Source organism: Triturus cristatus, chromosome 4_2, assembly GCF_964204655.1.
Source record: "Triturus cristatus chromosome 4_2, aTriCri1.1, whole genome shotgun sequence".
Taxonomy (NCBI): domain Eukaryota; kingdom Metazoa; phylum Chordata; class Amphibia; order Caudata; family Salamandridae; genus Triturus; species Triturus cristatus.
Window position 1 is genome coordinate 702,150,019 of NC_140586.1, and position 20,192 is coordinate 702,170,210.

Sequence of the window (20,192 nt, forward strand, 5' to 3'; positions counted from 1 at the left end):
GGAACGATGAAAGGATTTTAATTGTGGCCACAAGCTCCGATGTTTCTTTCCTTGCTTTTTAGCCCCTCCTTACGGCTGCGAGCAGCATGTGGCCGCGCTGGTCCTCAAGGAACTGCGTCACAGGAAGCCATTTATTGACTACGAACATATTCATCTCGCATGGAGTAGCTGTGGCTCTCGCGGCAAACATGTACGTCTCCCACCTGCACGTGCATTGTAATCAAACGCTGCTGTGAAGTTCTAAGCAGGAGTGTAACCGGGTGCTGTTATCCGAGTTGTATTTGCAGGAAGGTCAGGCTATAATTCTTCACCTCCTACTATGCTATGCATCAGGACTAAATTGGTTAAGAGGTGGTCTCAAAACACCAGTACATACAGTTGAATGCCTAATGCAGTGGTGAGAAGTCATTATGGGACTGTTGGCTCAATTCATCTGTTTTCAGTGCAGAATCAAATTAAGCCAGCGACAGAGCTCCTACTGTAGTCTACGACACCAAAAAACACAGTGCTCTGAACTGTCAACTGCATTGTTTGTGCTGCGACGTTCTATCCAATCAGCTGTGCACCGCCAACCATGCACAGAAACTGCTCTTGTGCTAGGGTTATCGGAGTCCCATGCTAAATGATATTTTGCTGTTTGGGCACTCGTTCTAATCTTACTACACAGACATTAGTATCCATCTGGTGAATTCATGATAGCGCCATAAGGCAGCTGCCTACAATGGCCCTAACATAGCACCGGCCACGGCCAGCAATCACAAACCCTTCACCAGTGCTTCACCCCACCACCGCCAGCCCCCACCTCCCCCACACACACACCTTTTCGGACCTGTACATGTTTCTTTAACTAGCTCGACAAGCCTCAGTTGGATTACTGACAGCTGGCGTGCCTTTCGGTTGTTAGTTGCTTGTTTACGAGATGCAGAGGAGCGCCAGCAAGCCAAGAAAGCAGCCAAGCCTCGCCCGAAGTTACAGAACAATGAAACAGTGTACCCTATAACTGATGCAGCTCGTGCACACATACATTTGTATATACATTATTTGAAAGGTTGTTTCTGTAATATTACTCCACAGTGCTCCCACTCGTGGGCCATCGCTTGATCTAAACAGAACTTCAGAGCACATTCTCTGGGAGGGGGGAGGGGGGGGGGTTCTGGGGTCTGATGGTGCACAACAGACCAGATCATGCTCTCGGGTGGGGGAGGAGGGTTTTCATGGGGTCTGATGGTGCACAACAGACCAGACCATGCCAAAAACATTACCATTTACAATACCAACAACTTTAAACTTTGCAAATGTGAGACCTATTGCATTGCAAATGCTCTGTGTGTGTGTGTGGGAGGCTCTGTGTGTGTGGCTTTTTTTGTAGGTGGCTCTATGCGCGGTGGCTCTGTGTGCGGGTAACTCTGTGTGTGTAGGTGGCTCTGTGGGTGGCTCTATTTGTCTGTGGGTTGCTCTATGTGAGTGGCTCTGTGTGTGGGTGCAAATGCAATAGGTCTCGCATTTGAGAGTGATTAAGCTATTGACATTGTAAATAACAATGCCGTTTCTTTAAATTTTTTAAAAACAAACAAAAATAAGGTCATGAGCAATGCCAATAGCTCTGACTTTAACAATGCCGAGACCATTGCATTGTAAATGCTTGTTAACCCTCTGTGGGAGCCGCATGTCGACACTTCAAGACCCCGCTGTGACGGCTCAGCCTTTCACCGCTCCGAGTGTGATAAAATTAGAAGAAATGTTGAATTTAGAATTGTATTTTAATATAAACAATTTATATGCTAAGTTCTGAGCACACTTAGGTAGTTAGGTTGATATAATTATACGCTGCAACCCGTGCCATGCACAGGGCCGGACTGGCCGTAGCGGGCACCGGGCAATCCCCTGGTGCACCGCACGGGTGAGGGCCGGTTTTGGGCCCCTGGGGGCCGTTTTTGTTACAGGGCCGTTTTTGCAGCGTAGCTGCAAAATCGGCTCTGTAACAAATTCGGCCGAAAACCGGCCCTTGCAAAGAGCTCGACGGCACTCCCAAGCCCCGGGGGGCCGGACGAGCACTTTGCCAGGGCCGGTTTTGGTTCCCAGTCCGGCCCTGGCCATGCACATCAAACCACGTCATGAAGACAAAATATTAGTGTTGACTCGAGCAGTGTAAGACGATTCCTCTCTGCATCAGTGCAAAGCGCTTTTGCAGCTCCGTTTCTGAGACTGTCGGACTTGTTTTAATTAGCAGCCTGCGCTCCGTTTGCCCCCCCTCCCACTCTTAACTGTGTGTACACGCCTCGTGGCAGGCGCGCAACACCCATTGGACTCAAAGGGCATCAGCCCCCCCCCCCCCCCCCCCCCCCCTCGTGTTGGCAGCCCGGGATGAGACAGCTTCCCGGGCACCCACACAGCCGCACCCGAGCACTTCACAGGTCTTTAAAAGACCATTTGCATGTTAGTGAGGCTTTGCTGTTGTTTCACCCCTTCTAAGAGCCCCTGCAGCTCCGCTCTTCCTATTGCTTAAAGATTCAGCCCCCCCCCCCGAAATCACCTCCACTCTGCCTATTGCTTAAAGATTCAGCCCCCCCCCCCCCCATTGTTTCCTTAGCCCGTGGTATTCAGAACTGTTTGCTGTACAGCACTGACCTGCGCCCACAAGCTCTTCATGACGCTAGCTATTAGAATGTCGGACAATAAGCAGATGTAGCTTCTAGAAATGTGAAGTTTTTAAAAATGTATAGCCCTTCCTTTTAGTTTGTACACAGCTTTGCTCTGCAGACTGGAGATCGATGCGCGGAAGTAGTACGTGTGCAGCCATTACAGGACATGTCACTGCTTAAAATCACGAGTTATATAAACTGCAAAATATTGCCCGGAGGCTGCAACAATCCTTAAATACTGCGTGGGCGACTGCCGCCCAACACCCATTGTTCAGTTCGAGTGTAACAAATGGTCACACATTTATTTGCAGAGGATAACACCATGCGGGTAAGTGAGGAGACACTGGTTATAAAAGCCAGCCCTCCAAAGTAAACAACAGGCAGTGTACTCGCTGGACTCTTATCTTTCACAAACTGTGTACTGCCAACCAATGGCAAATTGGCCTTGTGAGGTCGCCAGACTGGGCCACTAATTTTACTGCTATTTTGCCACCAAATAAACACCACCCCAGCTATCTCCAATTGAAATGTTTGCAATTTACGTGTTTAAAATGCAGACATTTGGCTCGTTAAGAGCTGCACAGGAAGCCATTGTAATGCAGCGGGGGGAGGGGGGGGGGTCCCGTGAAGTCTGGTCTCCACTGGGGGCATTCAAGGACGGGCCTGCAGCGTTCATAGAGCTCTGTCTAAACCCCTGCTGGGACACTGGCGGCCCCTTACTTTTATCCGCCCAGGTTGTCAATTTTATCAGCTTTAAAGGGATTAAACGCCCCTTCTGCATGTGAAAATAACTGGTGCCCGGCTCTCGCGTTTCGCAGCTATTTCCAACGAACTGCTCATTCAGTCCGACTATTTTTATTGACATTTTGGCCATGTTTAGCTCATTACTAAACAAAGACTACGATGCCCAGAATACAGAGGAGAACAACAGACTGGTTTAGCTACTCACAGATTTACCTGGCAGCATTGAGAGCAGCATGGGAGCATCTTTAATTTTGGCGTTAAAAGAAAATTCTTAGAGGTTAAACAGATTAAGCCAAGAAGAAGACCGCGCAGACCAGGTGGGATCAAAATGGAGCAAATGAAGCGCCTGCAAGGTGACTTTCATGCAGTCTTGTCTTTTTCGACCATCACCCCGCAGTAAGCATGCTGTGACTTGTGTAACTACTTTTTCTTCATAATAAACATGGTTTAACCCAGGATGCTCAGTGATACTAGTTTCCATTCCGCCTGCCCCCACTCCTCCTGCTCATCCACTCCTCCTCCACCTCCACTCCCCCCTCTCTCCCGCACCTCAACTCTCCCTCTCTTCCTCCACCTCCACTCCCACCTCCACTCCCCCTCTCTCCCTCCACCTCCACTCCCCCTCCCTCCACCTCCACTCCACCCATCTCTCCCTCCACCTCCACTCCGCCCTCTCTCCCTCCACCTCCACTCCGCCCCTCTCTCCACCTCCACTCCGCCCCTCTCTCCACCTCCACTCCGCCCCTCTCTCCACCTCCACTCCCCCCTCTCCCTCCACCTCCACTCCCCCCTCCACTCCACCTCCCTCCCTCCACCTCCTCTCCCCCTCTCTTCCTCCACCTCCACCTCCACTCCCCCTCTCTTCCTCCACCTCCACTCCCCCTCTCTCCCACCACCTCTCTCCCCTCCACTCCCCCTCCTCCCACTCCCCCCACTCCTTCTCCCACTCCCCCCACTCCTTCTCCCACTCCCCCTCTCTCCCGCCATCTCCACTCCCCCTCTCTCCCGCCACCTCCTCTCCCCCTCTCTCCCCCTCCCTCCCACCACCTCCAATCCCCCTCTCTCCCACCCCCTCCACTCCCCCTCTCTACCTCCACCCGCCTCTCTTCCTCCACTCCTCCCCTTTCCCACCACCTCCACTCCGCACCTCTCTCCACTTCCACTCACACCTCCCTACCTCCACTCCCCCTCTCTCCCTCCACCACCACTTCTACCTCTCTCCACCTCTCTCCACCTCCAGTCCACCTCCATCCCCCTCCCTCCCTGCACCTCCACTCCCCCCTTCCTGCACCTCCACTCCCTCTTCCTGCACCTCCACTCCCCCCTCCCTGCACCTCCACTCCCCCCTCCCTGCACCTCCACCCCCTCCCTCCTCCACCCCCCTCCCTCCACCTCCACTCCCTCCACTCCCTCCTCTCTGCACCTCTACTCCCCTCTCCCTCCACCTCCACTCCCACCTCCCTCCACCTCTTTACACCCCTCTCCCTCTACTCCCACCCTTCACCTCTACCCCCTCCACCTCCACTCCCCTCTCCCTGCACCTCCACTCCCCCACTCCCACCTCCACCCCCCTCCCTCCTCCACCCCCCCTCCCTCCACCTCCCCCTCCCTGCACCTCCACTCCCCCTCCCACCTCCACCTCCACTCCCTCCTCCCTGCACCTCTACTCCCCTCTCCCTCCAACTCTACTCCCTTCTCCCTCCACCTCTACCCCCTCCACCTCCACCTCTACCCCCTCCACCTCCACTCCCATTTCTCTTCCATCCACCTCCACTCCCCCCTCCCCCCTCCCTGCACCTCCACTTCCCCCTCCCTCCACTTCCACCTCCCTCCACCTCTCTACACCCCTCTCCCTCTACTCCCACCCTCCACCTCTACCCCCTCAACCTCCACTCCCCTTTCCCTTCCCTTCCCTCCACCCCCACTCCTCCCTCTCAACCTCCACTCCCCCACCACCTCCACTCCCCCTACCACCTCCACTCCCCCTACCACCTCCACTCCCCCTCCCTCCCACACCTTTACTCCCACCTCCACTCCCTCCTCCATCCGTGCACCTCCTCTCCCCCTCCCTCCACTTCCACCTCCCTCCTCCTCCACTCCTTCCACCTTCACCCCCCCTCACTCCTTCCACCTCACTCACTCATCCCCTCCCTCCACCTCCACTTCCCCCACCCCCTCCCTCCTGCACCTCCACTTCCCCTCCTCCCACCCCCTCCCTGCCTGCACCTTCACTCCACTCCTCCCCTCCCCCACCCTGCACCTCCACTCCCCCCACTGCCCCCTTCCTTGCATAAATCAAAAAACTAGAACACATTTTTGGTGTTAAGTGTTGTTTTTATTAAGATACTTCAGTTGTATATAATGCTGCCTAGGTTATATATAAGGTGACAAATGGTTATTACACTTTTTAATTATAACTTATAACTTTTAAACATGCTGCACAACATTCACAATGCTCTACAACACGTATTAAAAACGTTTGACAAAGCCAATAGCTCGCTCTAAACGCTTATAAGGCCCTAAAGGCGAAACCTATTGGCTATGCCAATGCTTGTTTAAACCTCTGACCATTTTGCTTACTTCCGGTGTACTAATTTCTTGATTAAGATACTCCTGCTGATACTGATCAGATATTCTGTTAAAGATCCCTCAGCCTTTTTAATCTGATTTGGTAAATTAATTTTTTACACGGGTCATTACAGCTAGTCAGGTCCTTGTGAATGTCTCCAATTTTCTGCTCTAACTCCTTCACTTTGTTATTGTTCTCTTTCCTACTATGTGCCGCATAGCAAATCAATCTCATCCCATATAATGTGTATGGGGGCAGAGACATTATTTTATTCAAAGTATTCTACGGTGTCTCATTTCTAATAATTTATAATCTCCTGCTCCCCTAGTAGTGATCTATCAAGCGTCCATCTAGATAGGGTTAGGTTATTATCAAGTGAAAGCTCCAGTTTTAATGCGGAGTGGTCTGAAAGATGTTCTAGTTGGTGAAATACCCCCTTTAGCTTATTCCCCAACTTTACTTCTATCAAAACGAAATCTATTCGGGAGGCTTAGCCTTATTTCTTGTTGTGATTAGTGTTGTACTTATTTAGACCCACTATTAAGCCAAGATTCTTTATCAGGTGGTGGATACACACCCTCATCTTTGGGACATTACCAGTATCAGCTAACTGATTGTAGAGCTCTCTGAGAGGGGTTGGGTTGTGTATATTTGGGCCATAGTAACCTACAAATGAATAACCTATGCCATGTATCATGACATTGGCAATCAGTCGTAATCCCCTAAGATCCACCGTGAAATTTTCCAACGTTGCTTGATGAGTTTTTTAGTAAAATAGCCACCCCTTTCACATTACTTGTTTAATTAGTACAGCCAAATAGTTTAGTCCACATTTTTCCCTTTAAAATTTCCCCCATTCCTCTTGATGTAGATGTGTTTCCTGCTGCGTTATATCATTATCAGACAGTTTTCTTGATGATTCAATCATTGTTCCCCTAGTACCTCTGTCATAATGATCTTCCAGCACTTTTTAAAACCCTTGTCTCAATTAAGGTCTTTTTTTTTTTTATTCTTCGCCATCCTGTGATTACCTAGTCTACTATTTACATTTGCTGTGTGTGAACACCCCCACCCAAGCTTGTCCCCACCCTACTCCGTCCTTGGAAACCTCCCTGTAACCTAATAGGGTACTTTATCATACCCATTGAGTATCATCTCTCCGGTTTAACTATTGTTAGCCTAGCACTACATTTTTATCTGATTAAATAGACTCTCAACCTCAGGAGTCTCTTTTATGTTGTACATCTTATTTTTCCACATTACTCTTAATGTAGCTTGGAATTTCAGTTGTGCGTAAGCTCCTAGTGTTTTTAATTCTGTATAGATTTCCTTAGCTCCCATTGTCGATTTTGGGTTGCCTTTGCACTGTCTGACCTAAAGCGAAAAGACCATTCATCTTTTTTAAAACTATTTGCTTTCAAAGCTTCTGAGAGAATCGGCTCCTTTGTAGGTGCGGAAGTTAATTAAGATCTTCCTAGGTTTATCTCTATTGGGGTTTCTCCTGAAGGGATCCCGATGCACCCTCTGTATATCCTGGTAAAGGTCCATGTAGCTGACCGATGGGATGCACTCTTTAATTAGATTTGTAACAAACTCCTTCAAATTCCCACATTCTGCCCCCTCTGGAACATTAAGAAACCTTAAGTTGTTCCTTCTAGAGTTATTTTCTAAGGATTATATTTTCTCTCAAAGTGTCTTTCCCCATCTTTAAAGCCTGTATCTCTTTACTTTTAATCTCAACCTCCTCATGTAATACTCCTAAAGAGGCTTCCATGGTACAAAATCTCTCAGTAAGGTCTGTCATTTTAAACTCAAGGCTCTCTCAGGCCCCCTGTATTTTAGCTTGGTTACTCTCCGATATTGCAAATGTGGTCTTAATCTCCTCTGTAAGAGTAAGTAATAAGGACCCTATATCTACCTGATCTGTAGCACTTCATCTCAGGGTAATGGTTGTATTGCCTGAGCCATATTGTCTCCTGTAAAATCCTGAGAGAGAACTTGGAACCGATTTGAGAGGGCCTAGGCCTGACTCTTCCTTTGAGGTTGGTTGAGCTAAGCTATGCTGCTCCATGTTGTGGGTATTTGTTGGTGTAATGGGGTCAGAGTTGTTTAGATTAGGCTGTTTTTTAACCTCCTGCACTTTAAAGTAGGCTCTAAGGGAAGGTGTGATTTTGACTCTTCCTCCCTGGGTAAACCGCTGTATCTCTGATATCTCTGGTGTCTTTTTGCTTACTAGCCTGATTTAGTGCCTGAACCGGGGCAGGTACAGTGAATAGCGGCTCCCATGCTTGAGCAGTAGAGGCAACAGGGAGTGGGGGGGGGGGAGGAATAATCACCTTACTCTGCTGTGGGCCTCTAGATTCCCTCCCCTTATTCTGTAACAGGTCTGAACCTAGCTGAGTGTTCCTTAATGTATACCTGGTTTTACCTCTAGGTCTTGTAGAGTTAGTTTCTGTGAGCCCTGTTGAATCCAGCCAGTCTATCTTCTTCTCAAGGGCCTTCCTGGTAGTGCTAGGGACCTTCGGATCTTCTTGTCATTTGGTTTTGGCCCCAAGCTTGTTGTTCGCTTACGGCTCATAGATTGTGTCTTGGGAGCGTGGAGAAGCGCTGCGTTTGTGCAGCGTACGCGAGAGTGCAGTTGCCAGCTTGTGCTGATGCTGCCTTCAGTGCCCCGGAAATCGATCCGGGCTGAGGTTGCAAGTTGCAAGACAGCCAGCGACCACAGAGCCCCAAGCGCTCTGGACGCAAAGAGCAGTGAGAAGGAAGGCAGAATTCAAAACCCTGGCCGCCCATGCAGACCGGCAACGCCGCCAAGATGAGCCTGAAAATAGGACAAAGGAAACCGCTTCGGCCTCTCAAGGTAAGAGGTTTTAGTTTCTGCTGCACTTCTTTGTTAAGAGACGGAGAGCTCCCGGCTGGCGTGCTGGCTGGCCGCCGTGTTCCCCACGTACCCTGACGGCTTTTTTGGAGCACTAGGCAGAGCAGTTGTCATCTTGAATTTAAAATTGATTTATGAGTCCCAAGGAGGTAGTCTGCTACCACAAAGCTTAAAAGTCATCAGTGTTCGCACGCCATCGCCTAGCTTGTATTTATTGTGCTTGACGCAGCACTTGGGGCCATACACTCAAACTTTGAACAACCAGATATCAGCGATTCGGTCTGCTGTCTGAGGCGTTCAAAAGTCAACTAAGTTTACATAAAATTAAAGTTTATGAATCATGATGATTCACAAAGGGACATCACCTCATACACTTAGCAACCTATCTTGGAAGGAATATCTTGGTTTAGTTTCGCCGTTCCTTAATGAAAAATGAGCCCAACTGCTGGAAACGCAAACAAATAATGGCCTGTCACACCTGCTGCAGTGCAACTGCTGATATATGGAAAACCAGGATTCTCTTTTGCATCTCTAGGAGACCAATGGGTCATCAAAGAGACAATCCTAAAAGTCCCCATTTCAGTATGAGCTTGGAGGAACGCCCACTGCTCCGCATCCTGAAAGTCAGAGTTCAGGCCTGCCCTGCAATAAGCAATTGCAGGAAGGTTAGGTCTAATAAGCTGCCAGGCTGCGTGACACTAAAAGTGCTCATATCACACTACTTGCTCTCTCATTGTTCCAAAGAACTCATCAGTCATTTCATTTTACTGCCGGTGTTTTACCTAACTATGTAAGTGAAGAGCTTTTGGCTTAATGAATTCCTAGTGTGGTGGGGGAGAGGTTTAGTGTTTGGGCAAGTTTGTTAAGCTTGTTTCTTTCCTTTATCTGGGTTTGAGCCACACATTCAGATCAGCATTTAAGACCCATAGTTTGATCTGGTGTTGTCGGAAGCCTTTGGTTTACCTGAGGGGTAGTCTGGAACAGAAAGGAAAGGTGTCAGGAGTGAACACGCTGAGTGCAAACATAAAGTATCGCCTGTCCCTATACTTACGAAGGCACAGATGGTGTTAAATATTCTGACTTCCTGTGTTTTGATGCTAGTGCCAAGAAGCGGGGAAATTAAGTCACTATTAAATATTAAGCAAATACATGAAAATAAGCTGGAGGAGTTGGCCTAACGGCTAGGGCGCTCGACCTCGGACCTGGGGAACTGGGTTCGAGTCTCGGTAATGATGCCGAACATCCTGTGATTCTGGGCAAATCATGTAATCTCCCCGTGCCTAACAAAAAAAAATGAATGTGTGTCCTCATGTAACGTAACTGGTGCTATGTAAAGCGTTCTGATACCCGATTGGATTCGGGTCAAGTTCGCACTATATAAAACTCTCACAAAAAAAAAACAACAACATTTTTGTCTTGATTTATCTTGATTTATTTTGTTTAGACATTCTGAGAGTGGCATTGCTTTGCTCCTTTCACTTTTTAGTGTTATTTTTGTCACAGGATAGAAAAATCAAACTTTGTCAGAAGTCTGCAAATGTGGCTAAAGATGATGACGAAGACAGTGCGATGTCAGAAAATCTTGATGAACTGTCCTTAAATGAACTTGATGCCGAAAATGTTCCTGTTGGAAAGGTGCATTTAGATACGAATGGTAGTCTTGTCTGGCCAGTACTATTCTTGTATCCGGAACACGGACAAACTGACTTCATCGCAGCCTTCCATGAAGACTCAAGGTAATTATTTAGGCAGCATCTGAATTGGGTTGATAACTATTTACAAAACTGAGCAGAACTTGGAAGTTCAAAGTTGATTGTTACAGAAGTGAATGCAGTGGTCTTTGCTAAGCCTTGGAAGGTCTTAGTTTGTGTGGATCATTGTGCTAAGGCTATAGTGATGCCGCTAGGAAAGACATGGCAGTTCATCAACACTGCAACTCCACACCCACATGGCCAAGATTCTTAAGTGTGATTGTATGTGTTGACTTGCAAGAAGTGTAGGACTTAAGCAACAGAAGTGAGTGACTCGGTGTCGAATTGAATTTACCATAGATAATGTAAATTGTTACAGGTGTAGACTACTCTTTATTTTAATAAGAAACTCAAGATTCTTGCGGTATCACCTATTGAAGTATAATTTTAATAATTTATATGGTTTACATAGCCTGCTAGTTATGTAGATGTAGTGGCGTAGACTCAAAGGTTGCTGCAGAGTTGCTTCTTCAGGTCACCAATACTTGCAGGATTACAGTTTGTCACTCACCATGCAACACCAGAATGCGAGCCAAAGTACAGTGTTAGGCTATGCGGGTTAATTTGCTTAACGTTCTGCATTTATTTCAAGTGTGCTGTCTTTTAAGGCCTTGGCTTATTATGATTTTTGCCATGGGGGCAGGAATGATAGTGGTCAAGTTACTAAACACCGGAAGAGCCAAAGTGTAACTGTTGTTAAACCTGTTCCCATCCATAACATTTCATAACTGTAGGGCCCTGTAATCACTGCAAGGCTATTTTGACCAATGCCTTCATACAGTATGTCAGCTGCATTTTGCTTCAATGTCCTTTGTATTCTTACATTATGCAGAATTTGCTAGTTTCAATTTGTAAAGAACAGTGTTTGTTTTTTTCTTTGGTGTTTGAAGCTGCAACACAAAAAGCACATTTTATGTTGTTTTGTGCAAAGGGTTACCAAAGGTCCCAATGTCAAGAAGACCTCTTGTTTCCGCTCCTACGCTTTTATTTAGACTTTGTAGTCTTGGTTTAGCGAAATGGAAACCATCGACAGTAACACCATATGTTTGAGGAAAGCTTAAACTGGAATGCTTTTGCCCTAATCCTGTGTTTTTTTGTTAATCATATTCATAGCCTGTAACCACAAAGGAAGAATTAGTGACAATCACACCTACTACATTATCATCCTCATCTTGGGAAACATTTGCGATCAAATAATCCATTGTTCATTTGAACTGGTTCAAGTCTACAATAACCTGATATAAAACAAAAACTCATTATTTCGACGACAAAAAAAAAAATCCACCATTGCCGGAATCTTATTTACATAAAAATGTTGGGAGTTTAGGAATGCATCAGATCTTTACTGCAATGGCTGAAATCGGGGGAATGTAATACATGACCTACATTTTAATTTAGCTCTTTATATTTCTATCAAGGATCATGAAACGTTTCATAAGAGCACATCTTGGTATAAAAACTAGATACTTAAAGCTACTTTGCTTCCTTTTTTAGGTCTCGCCTAGGCAGCGCGCATGCGCTACTCTAGGAGATGACCTCTAGAAATTGGTCAGCTTTTTTCAAGCACTGGTGCTTGTGCTGGCATCCACCTTGCGGGAGCGAGCAGCGGCACACGCGCTAATTGAAAACAGAAGCCCGCGCGCCGCTGCTCGCTCCCGCAAGGTTGGATGCCAGCACAAGCACGAGTGCTTGAGTATTGCGGAAGAATTGTCTGCTCCCACTTGTGCCATTGAATGTCTGTCTTTAGGACCTTTTTTCCATTTAGAACACAATCACTTATTATAAGTAGGATTCCATATCCCGCATTTGAAACCCGAAGCATAATTTTGGCCCCCCACACGCCCGGCGTTTTCAGTAAATTGATCCCACACTGTTTCTGCCAAAGCTCTCTCTTACGATAAGGTAGAGACTGCACAGCTTCAACATGGACGTGCTATATTTTTAAACACTTTAACTCATACAGTGTGTTTCCATGTCACCGCTTTTAAAAGCCCCGGTATAATCTCGAGCCCCCACACGGCCGCTGTTTTTATTGAATTGGTCCCACGCTGTTTCTGCCTAAGCTCTCACTTACGGTAAGTTAAAGATCGCACAGCTTCAACATGGCAGCGCTATATTTTTAAACACTTTATTTCATACAGTGTGTTCAGCTTCGGCGCTGCTTTTATTTTGCTATATCTCCTGTGCTATCCCCACCCCCCACACCACCTTCTGACCTTTTCTGCTTGTTTAACCCCGTGTCTTCCTCCCTCCAGACGTGCTGTGACACTGCAGTAGGGTGTGTTACCATTCACAATGGAGCACGGCATGGCCGGCTACCACGTACTGGTAAAAGCCAGTAGCGAGGCACATTCACAGAGCCAGAAGTTCCAAGCAGCTTTTAGTAAGCATTACACACTTCAGCTGCAGAGACAGATAGATCAGCGCTGCTTGTATTTCGCTTTATATCCAGTACCGTGCACACACCACCTTGACTAGTAAAATCCGAAATTATGATTGCCTTAAAGAGACAGCAGCCCATTTAATAGAGAAGCACAGCAAAGCTCATTACAAAATGTGCACTCCTTTGTGAAATATAAAACTTAAGAAGAGGTTATGTAAAAAGATGTGTATTTTATCCTAACTCCTGATCCAGAGACTTTAATCCTTTCATCCTAAAACTACATGTGCAGAACTACGGAAAATCCATCGGTGTACCCGGCCTGGCAGACACGGGCCATGTTTACAAAGTTACTGATGGGGTCCAGGTCAAAGAACACTATTTTTAAAGAATAAAAGACACGTGAATGTGGAGAGCATATCAGATTACACTCCCCCATCAGCCCATGCACTGCACTGCAGTCTGCTCCTGCCTCCCACCCCGCACCCACCACTTCCTGTGCCCTGTGCACAATCACTTCGGGCATTTCTGCTACTGGCTCTTCACTATTCCCGTTCACATACAGACCGTTTCTTGCATGAAAACTACCCCCCTCCCTCCCTCTATCCTCCCTCCCTTCCTTCCTTCCTCCCTCTCTTCCTCCCCTCCTTACACACTTGTCTTCTCCGCTCCCTGTCCCATTTGCTCACACATTTACCCGCTGGCCCTCCTACTCACACCATGCCCGCTATGCTCCCTTGTTTCAGACACAACTTTGGGTGTGTGGCCTTTCACCAGTGCCACGTGAAGTAACAGTAGATGTTGGAGTACCCAAGATAATGCACTGCATGGCTAAATATTTATAAGTTCCCATAGACAAGACCTATTGGTTATGGGTATTAAGCGAGCACGTCACAGTGCATCATACACTTACAGAGTGCGCGTCACCCCTCCAAAGAGCCACACTTAGCCATTAACGTTAACATTTTGTTTTTGCATTTGTGTTTTACCTTTGTTGTCGCATAAACAACAATGGTTTCAAACCTCCTACTAGATTGGACTGACGCTAAGTCTCTGAATTGTAATGATACTTACAGCAGAGGGCTTCAGAGAAAAAAACAACAAAGCACATAAAATGTGCATTCCACGGAATACATGGTTCTTTAGAGGTTTCCCAGAGCCGCAAGTAAAAATGCAGGTGCCATCGGGGATCCCTGTCGTAGAGTACTCAAACCCTCAGACGAACATGCGCTGGATTGAATAATAATGGAAGCCGCTTCATTCATGGTCAGGGTCACCGTGCAGGGGGGCAAAGTTACACACATGCAGTTCTTGCTAGGACAGAGTAACTACAACCAAAGCAGTAGGCCACGTGACACTTACCCCACAGACTAACAGCTCACCTATCAGCATGGTGTTCCATCCTCCATTAACACAGCCCCTAAGCAATTACAACACTGCCACCACGCACCAGCAATGCACATACAGGGCATACCGGGCCAAGGGCTCCGAGCGAGGGCAGGAGAGGTTCCGCCGGGCACCAGCAGCCCGTACAGTCACCGGGCAGGGATGACTGTTAAGGGGGCCGTGCTCCCCGGACTCGGGCAGCTGGACGCATAGCCAATAAGTCTCACCTTTGGGACCATATAAGTATTTAGTTATGCAGCACAATATCCTTGGTGCAACAGCATCAACTCTTGCATGGCTAAACACTTATAAGGTCCCAAAGCTAGACCTATTGGCTATGCCAATGCTTGTTCTGTATACCTGTAAGTTAACTGTGACTGTATGTGGTAATTATCCCAGGTCAGCTTACCATCTGACATGTTGCACCTCCAAAAGAACATGTTCGAGGCATGTGGGCTGCTGAATTCATATCTGTGCATAGATCGCCGCCTAGTGTTGGGTCCGGATGATTGCACATTGTTGTCCTGGAAGAGTCTTCGAAGTATCCTGAGATGGGTGACTCCTCCCCTGGACCACAGTGCGCATGGGCATCCTCTCCATCCCCAGATTGTTTTTTTCCGCCATTGGGTTCGGATGCAACTATCTTAGCTCAACTTCGGAATACTTAGTTTTAGGCCAAAAGGCCTATAGTTTTCGTCGGTACAGTTACCGTTCGGTGTCGACTACTAGTTCTAGTGCTCCACACCCTCTTCCAACTTTCGGACCGAATTAGTCCAAACTTCGACGCTCGATCGACGATGGAATCGAGGACTCCGTTCAAGAGGTGTCCGTTGTGCCACGCCAAGTACCCTCATATCGACGTCCACCCAGTCTGTAATAAATGTCTCTCGCCGGATCACGACGAATCGAAATGCATGGCCTGCGCGCGGTTCCGATCCAAGAAGACTCTGCGGAACCGACGGGCAGCGAGGCTCGAGGCGCAGCAGGCAGCGCCCGCACCCACCAATATATTCCGCACCGAGGACGAGGACGCCGAGAGCGTGGAAGAAATAGTCTCTAGCCCCGTTTCAGAGCATGGTTCCCAATCGGACGACGATAACGAAGTGCTCTTTCGCCGTGAAGAAGCCGTCGACGAGGTAGGGGACTTCGACGAAGCCTATGGGGCTGTAGAAGACAGCTCTCCCGAGGAGCTAGGCCAATCCGTCGAAACGGAGGCCGAAACTGTACATCGTCGTCAGGCTCCGGTCGAGGGATCGCCTTCGGGCCTTACCCAAGACCTAATACATGGTTCCTCGGCCCCGCCTTCCGGCCCGGCATCGAACACTCTGCAAGAGCCACTATTACCAAAGACGACCGGGTTGTTAAACCCAAACACATCCATCGCTCCAGTCCCTTCAAAATCGAAAGTGAAACTGGTGGTGGTCGGATCAAAGGCGTCGAAACAGTCCACTGCCCCGGCGCCGAAAATAGTCGTCGGCTCCGAGCGCGTACAGAGAGACTTCGGCGCCGAGCTCACCGCAGCAGACGCGGTCGACGCACAGAAGAAGCGCGCCCTCGGGCACCACAAGGCGCCGACAACTTCGGCGCCGACACCGAAGGCCGTAACCTCCGCAGTCAAGATGGCGGCCTCGGCTACGTCGACGCCTAAAGCACCAATGCCGAATAAGTCCTCGACTACGTCGACTGTCGATGCATCCCTTCAGACCAGTGACCCCCTTCCGACAAAAAAGTCGGGGTCGGCCTCGACGCCTACTACCAAGATGCCCACCAAACCACCATCTCAGTTTGCTGTGCAGCAGGTCTCTGCATCTCTACAACGCATCCGTGACCGGGTAGCCCTCCACTCTACCCCGGGTCCCGACACTACCTCACCCTGTAGAGTGCACTCGGAGCCCACCAACATTACATTTGGGCTGCCACCGACATCGGCACCGAAACTATTTCAGATTCGGACACGTGTCCTACACACACAGTCCACCACCACTGGCCTAACAGAACAAGATTCTTCGGGGCCACAATTTATCGACGCCGACACTGGCAGGTTAATGCTCCACAAGCGCAAAATAACGCCAGTCAGGGAAGAGGTGCCATACAAAATTCCTCTTAAACGCAAGCTACCGGCGGAGCAGGAACCAGTGCTACAAGAACACTTGCATCCCCTCCACTTAGATCCGCAGTCCTTTTCTCCTACCCCTTCTGAATCGGACCCGATGCAGGAATATGGTGGGGACGATACCATCTACCCCGGGGACGCAGATCCCGATGAACCACTACAAGACCCTGATCAGGCGTGGGATGACCCCACAGACCAAAGTATCGCGCCACATACTCAGGATGCGCAACTCTACAACATTAAAACATCTCCTACAGAGGACACGGCCGCATTTAATGCCCTTATCGAACGGGCTGCTGCTCATCATGGGGTGGAGCTACATTCTGACGCCATTGAGGAGGACTTCCTGCTTGACACTTTTGCATCTTCAGAAAGGACTGGCAAGACTCTGCCCATGCTTAAAGGGGTTCTGAAACCTGCCAAAGACATTTTCAAGGACACCACAAGAGCCCGGGTGTTAAACCCCAGGATTGAAAAGAAATATAAGCCTGCACCCGGTGACCCTAAATACATTAGGGGTCAGTTGCCATTAGACTCTATGGTGGTTGCCAACGCTCGCAAAAGAGCCCACTCACAGACGACTGGTGATGCTCCTCCCCCAGACAAAGAGTCAAAAGTCCTTGAAACATCGGGCAAACGCATTGCAGCGCAAGCAGCGAATATCCTGCGCATTGCCAATACACAGGCACTCCTGGCACGTTATGACAGGTCACATTATGACACGCTGGAGTCACTGCTCCAACATCTACCAGAGGAGTATAAAGAGTCAGCGGAACTCCTCATTAGAGAAGGACAACTCCTCACTAATGCATCCATAAAATGCGCCCTAGACGCAGCTGACACAGCGGCCAGGGCAATAAACACAAGTGTCATGCTGCGACGCCATGCCTGGTTACGCATCTCAGGCTTCAAACCCGAGATCCAAAACAATATCCTGAACTTACCAGTTAACACGGAATTTTTATTTGGCCCAGACGTTGACACTACCCTAGAGAAAATAAAAAAAGACACAGACACTGCCAAATCTATGGGGGCGCTACAAACGCAACAATTTCGTAGTGGCTCCTTTCGTCGCACAGGAAATAGGGGAACGTCAGGGGTCACAACAACAGTATGCTAAAGGTGGCACACAAAGCACATACGACAAAAACAACAGGGGTGGATATCGTGGATCCAGCACCAAGGGCAGGGGACGTGGATATGGCAACACCAGGTCCTCCCCAAAGAACAAACAGTGATGCCCTCTCCTTACCCCCCGACCACTTAACACCTGTCGGGGGACGACTCCAGCTGTTCCTGTCCGCATGGAAGAACATCACCACGGACAGGTGGGTCAGGGACATCATCCAACATGGGTACTGTCTGGAACTAACTTCCACTCCACCCAACATACCACCAAAGCACCGTCCTATGTCAGCCGAACACTTGGATTTACTCCAGCAAGAAGTGCTTGCTATGCTCGCAAAAGGGGCCTTAGAAGTAGTGCCCATCGCCCAGCAGGGCACAGGGGTGTACTCTCTGTACTTCTTGATCCCAAAAAAGGACGGCTCGCTCAGGCCTATCCTAGACCTGCGACCCCTAAACCTATATATACTATCGGAGCATTTCCATATGCTCACCCTCCAGCAGGTTCTCCCACTACTCAGTCGGGATTTCCTAGCTACGCTAGACCTGAAGGATGCATACTTCCACATACCAATACACCCTTCACACAGGAAATACCTCAGATTCACTATTCAAGGGAATCACTATCAGTTCAAAGTTCTCCCCTTCGGAGTAACAGCACCCAGGGTCTTTACCAAGTGCCTGGCGACAGTGGGCGCGCATCTGCGAAGACAAAACATTCACGTCTTCCCTTATTTGGAAGACTGGCTAGTTCAGGCCAAGTCAGCACAACAATGTGCCACCCACATGTCCCACACCATTCACCTTCTTCACGATCTGGGATTCTCACTAAATTACCCAAAATCAAGTCTCCAACCTGCGCACGTACAACAGTACTTGGGCGCGACAATCAACACTCTGGCTGCCACAGCTCAGCCGACTTTAGTGAGAATCAACAGCATGCAACTGCTGATCTCAAAATTCAAACCTCAACACTCCCTTCCGGCGCGAGTGTTCATGCAGTTGATAGGCATGATGGCCTCCTGCATTTTCATAGTCCCACACGCGAGACTACATATGCGCCCGCTTCAGGAGTGCTTAGCACGTCAATGGAATCAGGCTTACTGGCAACTAAAAGACCTAGTGTTGGTGAGCGGTCGGGCATACAACTCTCTGCATTGGTGGAATCCACAAAACCTTTGCAAGGGCCGACCGTTCCAAGAGCCTGTTCCACAAATAATACTGACAGCGGACGCGTCTCTCCAGGGATGGGGAGCTCATGTACTCAATTACACAGTGCAGGGACTAAAGACTACACAACAAAAGAAGATGCACATCAACCTTCTGGAACTGATGGCAATCTTCCTGGCAATGAAGGCATTCAAAGTACACCTGTGCAACAAGGTCGTGTTGATCCGGACGGACAACATGACTGCCATGTACTACATACAGAAGCAGGGAGGAACACACTCTCCACAGTTGTCTCATCTGGCTCAGAGCATGTGGAAGTGGGCCATTCAGAGGAACATATTCATCATGGCGGAACACCTCCCAGGCAAGGACAACCAGATGGCGGATCTGCTCAGCAGACACAGCCACCAGATGCACGAGTGGGAGTTACACCCATCAGTACTCCAGCCGTACTTCCAGCAGTGGAGTCATCCAGAGATAGACCTATTCGCCACAAGGGAAAACGCAAAATGCCAAAGCTTTGCCGCCAGGTTCCCACATCCACAGTCGCAGGGCAATGCGATATGGATGAACTGGTCCGGCAGATTTGCGTACGCTTTTCCCCCAGCGCCGTTGATACCGCTGGTGGCACGCAAACTGCGACAGCACTCACTAACACTCATCCTGGTTGCTCCAACATGGGCGCGCCAGCCATGGTACACCACCTTTCTGGAACTTTCCGTGGTGCCGCATCAAAGGCTGCGGATCAAACCCGCGCTTTTGACGCAGAACCATGGAGAAATTCAGCACCCAGATCCGCAACAGCTGAACCTGGCAATCTGGCTCCTGAAGTCCTAGAGTTTGGCTACCTAAACCTGCCACCTGACTGTATGGAGATCATTAAGGAGGCCAGGAGACCCACTACCAGAGCTTGCTATGCAGCCAAATGGAAGAGGTTTGTCATTTATTGCAACAACAATGACATTAACCCGCTAGACGCATCTATTCAGAACATAATCTGCTATCTATTACACCTATACCGTTGCGATCTGGCATACACCTCAATACGTATCCATTTAACCGCAATAGCAGCCTATCTCCAAAACAGGCAGCACCTCTCTTTATTCAGAGTGCCTGCCATCAAAGCCTTCTTGGAAGGACTTAAACGGGTGATTCCCCCAAGGCACCCCCCAGCACCGGTGTGGAACCTCAACTTGGTCCTCACCAGACTAATGGGTCCGCCCTTTGAACCTCTCCATTCATGTGAGATTCAATTCCTCACCTGGAAAGTGGCTTTCCTGGTTGCCATCACTTCCTTAAGGAGAGTTAGTGAACTCCAGGCACTAACCATTCAGGAGCCATTTATACAGGTTCACGCAAACCGGGTCGTACTACGTACCAACCCCAAATTCATGCCTAAAGTAATATCGCAGTTCCACATGAACCAAACCATTG

General features: G+C 48.7%; 1 protein-coding gene across 2 annotated transcripts in view; it reads left to right on the forward strand.

The window, feature by feature from the left end:
* The window catches only part of TTC4 (tetratricopeptide repeat domain 4), a 223,136-nt gene that overhangs the window by 106,294 nt on the left and 96,650 nt on the right, over nucleotides 1-20,192 (forward strand). For both annotated transcript variants that reach the window (XM_085602541.1, XM_085602542.1), the window contains exon 8: nucleotides 10,337-10,569. In XM_085602541.1, the coding sequence (XP_085458667.1) occupies nucleotides 10,337-10,569 (233 nt within the window). The remainder of the gene's footprint in view (nucleotides 1-10,336; nucleotides 10,570-20,192) is intronic.